This window comes from Dermatophagoides pteronyssinus, unplaced genomic scaffold (genome assembly GCF_027571235.1).
Source record: "Dermatophagoides pteronyssinus isolate colony J.1.1.1.1 unplaced genomic scaffold, Derpt_VIB-CSIC_2022.12 sq0003, whole genome shotgun sequence".
Classification (NCBI taxonomy): domain Eukaryota; kingdom Metazoa; phylum Arthropoda; class Arachnida; order Sarcoptiformes; family Pyroglyphidae; genus Dermatophagoides; species Dermatophagoides pteronyssinus.
The window spans coordinates 1,911,144-1,924,524 of NW_027461527.1; the positions used below are offsets into that span (position 1 = coordinate 1,911,144).

General features: G+C 30.7%; 3 protein-coding genes across 8 annotated transcripts; 1 reads left to right on the forward strand and 2 right to left on the reverse strand.

Annotated features, from left to right (window-relative positions):
- Positions 1-179: 179 nt before the first annotated feature.
- Positions 180-1,519, reverse strand: LOC113798077 (uncharacterized). The gene is made up of 3 exons (XM_027348563.2): positions 1,244-1,519; positions 824-1,190; positions 180-633 (listed from the first exon to the last, which is right to left on the reverse strand). The coding sequence occupies exons 1-3, from the start codon at positions 1,400-1,402 to the stop codon at positions 275-277; spliced, it is 885 nt and encodes a 294-aa protein (XP_027204364.2). The 5' UTR covers positions 1,403-1,519; the 3' UTR covers positions 180-274.
- On the forward strand, positions 666-8,179 carry Orc4 (origin recognition complex subunit 4). Of its 3 annotated transcripts, none has more exons than XM_075825167.1 (2): positions 666-795; positions 1,894-8,179. In XM_075825167.1, the coding sequence occupies exon 2, from the start codon at positions 1,901-1,903 to the stop codon at positions 3,551-3,553; it is 1,653 nt and encodes a 550-aa protein (XP_075681282.1). In that variant the 5' UTR covers positions 666-795; positions 1,894-1,900; the 3' UTR covers positions 3,554-8,179. The 3 variants fall into 3 exon arrangements, with proteins under 3 accessions (XP_075681282.1, XP_075681284.1, XP_075681283.1); XM_075825169.1 differs by lacking the exon at positions 666-795 and adding an exon at positions 959-1,083; XM_075825168.1 differs by lacking the exon at positions 666-795 and adding an exon at positions 1,573-1,720.
- On the reverse strand, positions 4,379-11,842 carry Hmgcr (HMG coenzyme A reductase). 4 transcript variants are annotated; one of them, XM_027348561.2, is made up of 9 exons: positions 9,035-9,058; positions 8,267-8,367; positions 7,840-8,179; positions 7,408-7,755; positions 7,121-7,333; positions 6,358-7,033; positions 5,009-6,291; positions 4,796-4,948; positions 4,379-4,721 (listed from the first exon to the last, which is right to left on the reverse strand). In XM_027348561.2, the coding sequence occupies exons 1-9, from the start codon at positions 9,041-9,043 to the stop codon at positions 4,419-4,421; spliced, it is 3,426 nt and encodes a 1,141-aa protein (XP_027204362.2). In that variant the 5' UTR covers positions 9,044-9,058; the 3' UTR covers positions 4,379-4,418. The 4 variants fall into 4 exon arrangements, with proteins under 4 accessions (XP_027204362.2, XP_075681281.1, XP_027204360.2 ...); XM_075825166.1 differs by lacking the exon at positions 9,035-9,058 and adding an exon at positions 8,964-8,981; XM_027348559.2 differs by lacking the exons at positions 8,267-8,367; positions 9,035-9,058 and adding an exon at positions 11,766-11,842.
- Positions 11,843-13,381: the final 1,539 nt, after the last annotated feature.

Sequence of the window (13,381 nt, forward strand, 5' to 3'; positions counted from 1 at the left end):
CGTTTGGAACAAAATTATCATCATATTTACATACCAAAACAGCGAAGTCTTTGTAGTATGTTTCGAGCAATTAATGACGATGGTGAAGTGACTCGTGGCCAATGGTGGTTTAACTGTTGCTTTTGTTGTCTGTGTACCTGCTTCTAAATGTTCGTTTCAATAATTTTGTGTGTAAAATATTCGTATTCTTTAGATTTTATTTAAAAAAACAATTGAAATTAAAATTTTGTTTAAAAAATAAACTAAAATTCACAACGCAGTGATTAATGTTTGATTATTCTTCTATTTTTATTGGTAATTCAGTTGTTCTGATTGTAAAATCAGAATCATCTATTGTTGTAGATTCTTCTTCAATAGGATGATGATGAACATGATGATGATGAGAATGGTGATTATGATGATGTTGATTACCTGGCCAATGAACTCGATGATGAGTAATGAAATTATCTTTAGGTATCTCATTGTTCATTATCATTCGATCGAATCCGTTTACAACCGAAGGAGGTGGCTCATAATTAAGACCACGAATTCCATATTCATAACCAACGGCTATATCCGCACAATTTCGATATGTTTCCTGTGGTCCACAACCAATCGCTTGACGACCATCCGCACACATCCCCCAGTTATTGGCTGTATAAAATAGATATTTGAAAAACGCGGAATTTAATTTTTTTGAAATTAATAACAATGTCAATGAAAGGACCAACGTGTTTTGGAATGAGCGTTGATGGCAAGAATTTCATCATTGTAAAACATGTTTTAGACATTTTTAAATTCATCACCATTTTTAATGTAAGTATTATGATATTGCTATACATACCCGATTTCCAATGCCATCTAAAAACACAATATTGACAATTAATATCACGCGGTAATGTTACAGGCATAGTAAATATTCCGTTTCGATGTGAACGAATTTTATATCTGTCCGATCCATTTACTTTTAATGGAATAAAACAATCCTCTGTTTCATGTGCAAAATCATTTCTAGGGCAGATGCTAAATTCAAATGTCCCCATGTGATTGGCCACCAAATCTAAGATGACATCGATTTCCGAACCAGGTCTATAGTTTCGTACGGTAATATTTCTAGCATAAATTCCACCGGTTTCATATGGTCTTGGTGGTCGTATCGAAAATGAATCACCACAGATTCCACATTTGCCTTTGTTTCTTTTCCATTGATCCTATTATTCATTAATTAATATAGTAATGTAAGATAGTTAAAAGTCAATCATACCACTATTCCACCGCAGAATAGTTCACTATCATCATAATCGGGTTTGGTATTGAAACCAGCTCTCCACATAGAATTTCTTGCCGGCGGTTCCAACATTCTGCCATGTTGAAGAGATCCATGAATAATAATGGCTAATAATAATATTGCTTGAAACCACATTTTCAAATGAGATGATTCCTCTTGTTAGTCGATGAAACAAATGATAATTTTTTTGCAAGATCGATGACGATGAAGAGGATTTTTTCTTAAAGGGTTGCTCAGAATGTTCGAGGTTTTTAACCCTTTTTTAAATATGTTGTTAAGATATAATTTTAATGATCATAGGTATCCACTCACATATTTACACACACACACAGATATATAAAATATAGCAAGATCAAAGAACTTTTTTAGGACTGGTTTCATTCCCATTGACAATAACAACAACATCAATCAGATCATCAACAAGTGGATAGGACTTGTTGATGAAGCACTGTGGTATGCCGATATTGATCATTTTTTTATGATGATGAATGATGATTGTTGTCATTCAAAGTGATGCTTTTTTTTTCATTTTCCAAACAAAACATCTATTTGCTAAGACTTGTTTAACAAATTGGCTAACATTTTTCTTTTCTTTTTTGTTCCATTCATTTCTATGTTCCAAAAAGAGGCGACATGGTTGAAACTCGTCGTCAAACTCGGTGTATTTTGACAAGTGGACATAAAGTGGACGAGACATTGACTACCATCACTACAAATAATACCAATCGACAGAAACGAATCACAAAAACGTGGAACGAAAAAAATGAAATCGTTAGCTTATCAAGTGAAAATAAAATTGCTAAAAAAAGTAAAAATGCAACGAAAAAATATAACAGTTGTGATAAGAAAAAAAAGACTTTGAATATTAAAAAGAAAAAGAAACTATCGTTTATTGTTGTTGAGAAACCAAACGATGAAAATCTTATTAACGATGATGTGACAAAAAAGATGCCTTCACATTGTATAGATCATGGTCCAAATGGTCTCTTCAATTTCTATAATGATGAAATCGTTTATGTTAACAAAATGATCGAAAATCTTTTGAAAACATCGGAAGCTAGCTCGTTAATCGTTTGTGGTGATGCGGGTGTGGGCAAAACAAAATTGATTGAAACTTGTCTCGCATCGTTTCCGCTATTAACATCATCATCGAATCGTATGAACAATACGGACAATTTCAGTGCCAATAATTTTAATCATCTAAAAGTTGCCTTATTCAAATTCGATGGCGCCATCCACGGCAAAGATGATTTAGTAACAATACGTTCGATCGGACGACGTTTAAATCGGTTTCTTGATAAACGACAGCAAGACAGCGATTTTGACTCAGCAGATGATTTGGACGAGAGAGACTTGATGATCGACAATTTGGAACTATCGGAAAGAGTTAACAATTCTATACCAAAGATTATGACTCAATTTCGAAATTTGACTGAAAATTATCAAAATTTTCGTTCGATTATTGTATTGGATAATTTTGATGTGTTCTGTCGAAAACAACAGACTCTTCTTTACAATCTATTGGATTTAACTCAACATGGCCAATCGATTTTGGTCATCGGCATTACTCGACGACTTGATTATCTTGAACTTTTAGAAAAACGGGTCAGATCACGACTAACACAACGTGTCGTTCATCTAGTATCACCATTCAAACATTACGATTTATACAAAACTTGTTGCATGTCTAGGATAGAGCAGCTATGCCAAGAGAATCCAGCATTGAAAACGAATTTCATTGCCAATAATTCATCAATAGAGATCGAACTGACTAGATCGTTTGCAATCAATCCCAATTTTGATGAAATCAATCGTATTATCTTTGAATATTCATTTTTTTACGGACCCGATGACAATGATAACAGTAATTCCGAAATCGACGAAGAAAATAGCAAAAATATAAAACTAGCTGATCCACAAATCATAGCTATATCACGATTAAAAAAGAATGATCTCATATTGTTGATAATTCTTTTACGTCAATTACGAAACGAAGATGTTAAAATATTCACTTGTGCAGATCTATTCAATTGGAGCATTGGTTATTCGTTATTGCGCAAAACACGAATGGGAATGATTATAAAATCTACGAACAATCTAATTGGTGCCGATATGATCATTCGTGAATCGGATTGTTATTTTCGACGAAAAACATCTAAGAAAAATGACATTGCCTGCATTAATAAATGGACCAAATTGGTGCCAAATGTTTCCGAACAACATTTAGATCAATTTATCAAAGACTTTGACCATATTTTACCACAAGCAATCAAACGGCTTTGGTGATTGAAATGATTTGTTTTTTAATCTAAAAAAAATTGAAATAAGAAAAATCCACTGTTTTTATTCATTTCAAAAATTGCCTATCAAAAAATGTTTAGATGACATCATCGTTGCATTTGATTGTACAGATTTGGGAGAGAAAAGAAACATCACTTATTAATAATTAAATCAACAGGATAGAGTGAGAAAGAAAGAAAAATAGGGATGAGGAGAAAACTTGATCGATGACATCCAGTATAAGATGACAAGCTGCATATAAGAAAACATACGAAAGATTAAATTCCAATCGTTGTTTGAATCACGGTTTCACGTGTTTGTTCTTATTGTTATTACAATCAAAATGAATATAACCGGTAAATCATCATCACCATCATCAATAATAATAAGAAGAAGAAAAGGAAAACATAAATAATAAGGCCAGATATAGTTTGAAGAGAATATCATTCATCATTGTTTAAGATTTTGTTTTTTTATGTATAAATGTATGAGTGTGTGTGTGTCCATTTAAGTTTAAAGAAAAAATAATGAGGAGGAAAAAGGATGATGAGTTTTTATTCATTTGCCAGAAAAAAAATTCTATCGATGTTGATAATGATGATGATGATGAATAATAATGTGTGAAGATCAATGATGAGAATAAACAATCAAAATGAATGAATGAATGAATAATGATGATGAGATAGTAAGAGATTTATCGACTGGATCGATCGATAGAATAATAAAATATGATTCATCAATCGATTAATCCAAAAAAAGTATAAAGATGACGAGAATGAATCAATAATAATAATAATAATAATTAAGAATAATAAAAACCAACAAATGATATCATCAGGACCAGTTTTTATTTGTTATCTTTTCTTTAGGATTAAATTCCTGTCCTAGGTACTGTTAACGTAAAATTGGATGTGGATTGTGACGTTACGCCGTTGGAACCCACAAATGCGGGAACCGATGACCTCGGACACAATGTTTCGAGTGTGGCGGCAGCCGCCGATGCTTGAATGTTTATTGTTGAACGATTATGTTTCATATGCGAACGAACTAAATGGCCAGCAGCTAATGCGGATATTAATGATAATTCACCAGCCAGTACGGTCGCGCAAACTATTTGTGCCAATTGTCTAGTATTTTCACCCGGTGCTAGATTTTTATTTTTCAATCCAAGAAGCTTCATTTTGATGAAATTAAAAACAATTATACAAATTAATCATAATTAAAAGATTTCGCAATAATTTTACATACCTCAAGACATGCTCCTTGTGGTCCGAGAACCGTACCACCTCCAATGGTACCGATTTCAATAGAAGGCATCGTGCAGGATATGTACAAATCTCCATTATCTTCTACTTCTAATAATGTCATACAATTGGCACTTCCGACCACTTGTGCTGGATCCTATAATAATGAATGGATATCAGATTGATATTTAATGATGATGTTCTCATTATAACTAACCTGTCCAGTAGCTATGTAAATAGCAGCGACAATATTAGCTGCTTGCGCGTTATTACCACCAATTGATCCAGCAAGAGCAGATCCGATCAGATTTTTAGAATTACCAAGATGTGCGATTTTTTTCACATCTATTTTGAGAACTTTTTGTACAACGCTTTTGGGAATTCTTGCTTCACAGACAACCGATTTACCTCGGCCATCAATCCAATTGACTGCTGATGGTTTTTTGTCAGTACAGAAATTGCCGCTCAAACATTTTAATTCTAATCCGTTAACATGTTTGGCCAATTCTTCTAACGCTAATTCGGTGCCTTTTGATAACATATTCATACCCATGGCATCACCAGTTGACGCCACAAATCTTAGAAAAAGATATCGTCCAGCAAGTGAACATTTGATGCTTTGTAAACGAGCGAAACGTGATGTTGAATCAAAAGCTTTTTTGATGGTGTAAAAATTTTCCGTTCTATTAATCCATTCTTGTGCAGCGGCGGCATCCATAGCACTACGGAAATAGAGAAGTGGACCACGAGTCATCCCATCGAAATAGACTTTAGCACGACAACCGCCAGCGGCTGCTATTGCACTACAGCCTCGATTTGTACTGGCAACTAAACATCCTTCCGTTGTTGCCATCGGCACATAATATTGTCGGCCATTCAATAATAATGGGCCAGCAACCCCAAGTGGAATCGGCATGTAACCAATAACGTTTTCACAACAAGCTCCTAAAACAAGATTATAATTATAATCATGAAAAGGAACATTAGTTAAGACGCCTTGTGAACCGGCCAAATTTTCGATCACTTTTCTTCGAACAGATACTCCTCGTTCAGGATTATTTAACAATGATTCAAGTTTATAAGCGGGAACTTTTTTGTTAGTAACGAGAAATTCAAGTTCCCTATTTGAAAGTTTTGAATAACCATCTTCTTGACCAAGAATTAATAACAATTCATTCATATCTCTAAATGTATCATCATCAACGATTGGCAATGTGTTTGATTCAGTTGAAATGATAGGTGCGACAATATTTGGAACCAAATCTGTTTGTGTACTGGAATCTGTATATTCTGGAACATTTGAATCGGATGAATAACAATCAGAAGAATCGCCACAATAATCATCACCAATGAAAAATGCTGGCGAATCGGATTTATTATTATTATGTGGAATTTGTGTCGAATCATTTTCAATATCCGTGCCATGACCACTGCTTGCGAGTTGATCATCAACACATATATTTTTGGCGGAAGTTCGTCTTCCATTTGAAGAGAATGATACTAAAATTGGTGAATAAATAAATCAATTTTATATCTCACAAATGTCTTTTTAGACCTGAAACTTACATTTATGACGACATTGACCTAGGACACTTTCAGTATCCGAATTTTCTGTGGTCGAGGAATTGGTCGTATTATTTGATTTGGTAGTGTGTTGCGAAGAATTATCAGATTCATCCCCAGTAGATATCGTAATTGGCGTCGTTGGTCTTGTTGATGATGGTGTGGTAGATGTCGTATTACTACAGCTTTCGCTAATATTTGAACTAGTTTCACTGCTGTCTTCTTTAAGCTCGGAATTTTTGTAAGATGACTTTGACGACACATAACTGGAGTTTGAATCGTGAATATCATTGGAGGAAAGTCGGGAATGAATATCAAGATTTTCGAACCAAAAATATTTTATGGTCAAAGCAAACATTAGGCCAATCATGAGAATTTGCTCGGTACCAACAGCATTCATTAATCCGGTCGCAAATGAATTGATCCTTTCATCATCGGCTAATTTATCACTTGCTGATGAAACGGCTGATGATGTTTTGAAGGAATTCAATACACCGCCATCATTTTCATCATTAACCAATGGCCATCGGCTAAGCATATGTACCAACATAAGGCCAGCTGACATCATCAATTTCACTCGCTGAATCACTGGATTAGGTGTATGTTCAGTTTCCAATTGTAAAACTTTGGCCAATGAGCTGAACTGCCAGGCTGGTTTATTTGCACCATCATGGGCCAACTGATTTTGTATTACAAAAAATAAAAAAATAAACAAAAATTCACACAAGTTTTAATAACATGATTTCAATCATTTTTTGTTACTTACTTCAAGAACCAAGGATAATGTGGCGGGAAAGAATGTCATAAATACGATATAATTAACAATTACAGTTAAACAGGCTATGTAACTAATTTCTGCCAGACGAGGCAGTCCCGAAATGGTACCCATACCGATGGCCAACGTTTCAACCATTGTGTCTAATGTAAGCGAAGGGCCAAGAGTTGCCATTCCTCTAGCGATATTTTCATGTATTTCTTCCTATTCATTAATTGAATGAAAATTGTTGATAATGATTGATTAAAATTATCAATCGATAATCATAGACTACTTACTCTATTCGATGATGAAAGAGCAAATCTTGCTAATGAACATGATTTACTTAGATCAGATAACAATATAAAGAAGGGTATCGCCTTATTTAAAACGGCAAAATTACCATCAAAAAAATTCAAAACACCCGACATGAACATTATACTGGAAAATACGGTAAATAAAACGGCAATACCGACCAAATATTTTGATTGATTGTATAAATTACGGAATTGGTGATAAATATATAATAAAGCCAGACAACGTGATATTGTTAATATTAATATTTCTGTACTATCTAAATTGTTTGGCTGTGATTGATAAGGCTGCTGTTGCGTTCGACTATTATATTCTACATTTGTTGGTTTTGACTAGAATATTTTTTTTGCAGAAAAAAATGTTGAGAATTTAATTTAAATTATTATTTATGACTATAAATTAACAAATGAACATACCTGATGTGAATTTGAGCAATCATCGAATTGAAATGAATCATTATCGTCTAATTTTTTCGAATGTCTATGAAAAAATGTCGTATCTTCACGATGATTTTGACATGATCTTTGTTGTTGTGGACCATAAAATCTCATCGATTTATCAAGTATCGTTTGTTGTTGTTGATGATGCTGCTGCTGTTGATGATGATTATGATTATGTTGTTCAATCATCACAAACGGACCCATCGTTCCAATACAGATAGCCAATGATAAAAATATGACCATCACTTCCCATGGATGTGAGGCACAAAATTTGCCGTGTGAATAGAATAATTTAGCCATTTGTTTGATAAGAATGCTATCCATCGTATAAGAGGAAAAAGAAAATAATATTCAATAAGATTGAAGCAAAACAAAAAAAATTGAAAAAAAATCGGCAACTAACAAAATATTTTGTGCCACAATATATGTTTTTTTTTGGAAAATTAACTTAATAATTGGTAACGATAATTCTTGCAAATTGGATTCTGCAGCATTCAAGAAAAACTAAACAAACGATAATGATGAATTTGTCAGTCAGAACAACAGTCTTAAATACTGTGCGAAAATTTTCGAAATTGAAATTTGAAAATAAGAACTAAAACAAGAAATAAAAATCTTTTTCTACCATCGACATTAACAACAAATTTGAATTCTTAGAAATAAATACCCATGCACAGGTTTTTACCTATCTCTCGTTTTACCCCCTCGAAATTCAACTGTACTAATGTTATCGATGAAATTTAAAAGAAAAAAAATAGCCCGAATCATCAATTACTGCATCATTTTTTTCATCTATAAAAACGTACACAACTGAACTATTTTCTTCAAATTCAAATGACGTAGTAATTAAATATTCAATCATTAACCAAAAAAAAATTGATCGATTTGAACAAGGAAAAAATAAACGCTAACAACACAACATGAATGAATGAAGGAAGAAAAAAACTGAAAAAATTTTCATTTAAAAATAATCCTTAAAATCGTTGATGTAAAATGAGTTATAAGGATTATATAAGAAAACAAATCATTATTATCAAATTATGAAATTCTTTTTCTTAAGGTCTGGTATTATCATATGTTACGCGGTAAAAATTTTTTACCATGATATTAATTATTTCATAATTTAGAATTTACGAGAATAAATAAATAAAAATTCTTTAAAATTTAGTACATCAAACATATGAAATTCAAATGTATTATAATATTGCACAAAATAAAAAATTACGAAAATCATCTAAAGAAAAAAAAACAACAAAATAAAAATTGAATGTGCGTAAATTGTAAGAGAGTGAAAATGGTTATAAAAAACCTTAACCGCTAAAAAAATTGATCGATATGATCAAACCATGATCAAAGTTATAATTAGTCACCAATAAATCAATCATATGTTTTGTATGGAAAAAAATTCAAATTATTTAAATGTCACTGCATATCTATAATGAATAAAATGTTTTGTTGTAGTTTTTTTTGGGATTTAAAATTTTAAAATTAATTAAAATCATAATGCACTGAAAGTATTCACAAACAAACAGATAGGAAAATATATGCACACAGACACACACACGTACAACACACACCTGAGATTATTCAACGGTGAGGATGATCGAAGTAATTGCACAAGAAATGGATTCCAATGTACACGACGTTCAATTTGTTGTTGTTGTTCAATATTTGATGTCAATGATCGATTAATTTTGTTCTTATTAATTTCATCTTTTCTTTCGATTGATAATTTTGTTGAACAAAATAATGATGAAAAATTTTTAGAATCGTCAACAGTTATCCAGAATCGATTATTCAAAGAATTTGTTGATGTTGATAACGATGATGATTGTGATGCCGCTTCAATCATTTCAGACATTTTTTTTCAAAAATTTTCATTAAAATTGACAAGTCATAAGTTCAAGTAAGTTAAATTTTCAATTTTTGTCCATTTCTAATATTTACAATCGAGAATAATTCCGAGAAATAGTTTTTCCATGGAATTACAAAGTCAAAAAGTATTTAAATATTCAATTTTATAATCACAGTTAAGATCAATGATTCGATGATAAGTAGAAATTCCTCAGCAAATTGCAACTTGTTTTGTGCCAAAATATTAAAAGGTTTTTTTCAAATTATTTTCGATATGATAATAATATTGAGAACAGTAACACTGACAATATTGAATTTGAGAAAAAGTCAATAAACATAAAAGACCAACGAAAGGGAAAAAATCTTCAGTAATTATAACGAAATTCTGTGGAAAACGATAATTAATTTGACGGGAAAAACCGGTGGATAATTTTTTTTAAAATTAATTTGCTTATCAAATTGAATATTCAAGTTATTTATCAAGAATTATAAATGTCACATGAGCGACTAGTTTTATGGATGGCAGAAATAAATAATGATTATTGAAAAAGATCGATGTTCGATAAACAATTGTTGGATTCCGTGAAAAAAACACATGTAAGTATGTTTTCAAATCAATAATATCATTAAATCAAACTTGATGTTTAATCTTCGAATCAAGGATTATAACTGCTAATATCATAATGGTAATGATTGTTGATCATTGTCGTCGATATTTAATGATGATGAAAAATAAATTGATAAAAGCGATTTTTCTGGATTGTAACAAAAATCGTCTACACACACACACACACACACACAATATGTTGTTGTTGTTTTTTTTTTGTTCAAATTAACGGCAATATATCTTTGCCAATTTTATTGCAATATGATAATGACGAAAATAGATGACGAAATGGCTAAATCCAGAAAACAATGATAATGTTGGTGACAACAACAACAAATGATGACGGTCAATTTTATCCTCAAGATAATGTTCGTCGTTGTCGTTATTTTTTTGTCGATAAAAACCAAAAAACAAAACAAAAATTCATTTTCTTTATAAATTTTTAATATTTTGTTCTAATTTTCAATGTTATGTATTGTATTTTTTTTCAAAAATAGATTCGCTTGATTGTTAGTATTATAACGAAGAAATAAAGACAACACAGTAAGACAAGACAAGACAAAACAAAAAAGAAGTCCAAGGTCAATGAATTATTTTTTTTTGTCGAAAAGAAAACATGTCTTTTTTAGAAAAAAAAATGATGAAGAGGAAAATTATGATGATGTTGTCTTTCGTTGTCGTTGTTGCTCTTCAATTCGATGGTTTGTTATTGTTGTTGTTGAAATAAATTTTTAAAATCATTTCTCATCTTTTTTTTCCTTTAAATAACAAATAGGTGAAGAATGAATGGTTGAATGTATTCAATTTATTTATTTATCTTTATTATATTTTGGAATTTAAAATTTGGTAATTTTCTTTTCAAACAACAAATAATCACATCTTTATTGATAATAATTCTTCAAGTTTCATTATTGTTATATCATCAAATAAATTCGTTATGAAAATGATGATAATTCTGGATCATAATATCGAATAAACCAAAGTAAAAAATAACGGTAACAAAAAATGTAAACATTACATTTATCCATGCGTGTTAGTAGATCCAAACATTAGTATTTTTTATGGTATACACACTATATATAATTTCATTAGCCTCAATTTTTTAGCCTGCTCAATTTTATATACATTTGTTTAAGTGTGTATGAACGATATTCGTTTCTCTTTCTTTTTATTATTATTATTTATTTATTATTAGTAGAGAGTATATATAATAGACGAGACAACAATAATAAAGATTCTAGCACAAAATCAACCAGATTTTGAGCAAATATTGTCTATATAATCGTAGATGAGTAAACATGATTATAAATTTATTTTCGAAACAGAACCGCTGATGCAATCGAATGAAACATGTGTGAATGATGATGAAATATTTTCAACAACAACAACAACAAAAAGAAAACAATTTCTTTTCAATAAATTTTGAATAGAATTTCTATACCTTTCAAGATGATCTTTTAAATTGACTGGATTAGTTGATTTTCGAAAAGAATAATTGCACATTTTTACGTGTTTTAATTTATTGAAAACACGTGTGTGTGTGTGTGTTCTTTTAACCCTTTTTTTTATTTGAGCGTCAAAATATCTTATCATCAGTCAACTTGTGTGTGTGTTTGTATGTTTGGGAAATATTTCCAGCAATAAATACGAATAAAAAAATGGTAAATTTTCTTAGGAAAAAAATTCATAGAATTTAGTAGCGGGAAAATTCTTGGAATAACAACATTATATTAACATCAAATGAAGGTTATTGTAATTTTGAAAATTCGAAATAGAAAGATTTGAAATTCTATTGAATTGAAATTGAAAACAAATTATCTTTTATCAAGGATGAACTAATTCGATGAAATTTGTTTTAGAATAAACGAATGAAGACAGGGTTAATCAATTAGTAGCATAATTGGTTAATGTTCTCGAATTAAATTTATTAGAATAGTTTGATAGATGATAATGATTTAAATATAATGGCAATGACAACGAAATTTGTTCCAATGTCATTTCAAATTGTAGATCAGAAAAAATTGAACATTGAAATCGTAATTAACAGAAAACAAATTATTTATTGCGAACCGATTCTAATGAAGAAAAATAATTGAATTTGAAACAAAATTAAAATTACTTTCAACCAATCTTAAAATTTCATGAAAGAAACAAAAAAGTTTCAAGAAATTAAGCGATCGTGTAAAGCATGAAACTACACTAATATGATGATGATGATTGTAGCCCTAGCAGAATGAGAAATGAACATTTCGCATTATCAACACAAAATGCTCCAAAAGATTTTTTCGAATCAAACAAATTGAGAAGAAAAAAGACGATTGTCAAGAGGCACGATCATCATCATTAGAGAGGAGTGTAAAAATAATAGTAAAAAATGAAAATTTGGCGCGCAAATCATGCCACATTTAATTTTTTCTTATATTTGTTTGCTATTCATAGTTATAATGTAACGGTTGTCGTCCTTCACATCATTTTTTTCCATCATCATCATCAACATCATTAGATTTCGCCATGGCTAATAATCATCATTATCAACACATCGTCAACGAAGACGACAATAACAACATCGATACAAAATAGTTAATATGAATGAATCAAATTGATGCGAAACAAATAAAAAAACTGCTCGTTCCAAATCGTATATTTTTTCAAAAGATTCAAATTCATTGCAGAAAATAGCGAAAAATATTTTTGCAACAAATTTTCATTATCTCTTTTTTTCCTATTATAAAAGCTAAAATGTAGAAATGAATTTTTATGTTTTTTTTATTATTTTGAATCTAAATTGAAATCGAATTTAAAAAAAAGAAAATTCAACAGCAGAGAGAGAGAGAGAGAGAGAGAGAGAGAGAGAGAGAATGATTATCCCGATATGCATAAAAAGAAGAGATGCAAAATATTTTTGAATTTTCTTTTTTGGAAAAGCCGTCTATGACGTAAGATTTTTGTTTGATTTTATTTTGGCATTGATCATCAATGATACTAATCCATGACATTTAATCATTATCATTTGACCATAATGCAAGGAAAAAGAATGAGAATTCTTCAAAATGAAGC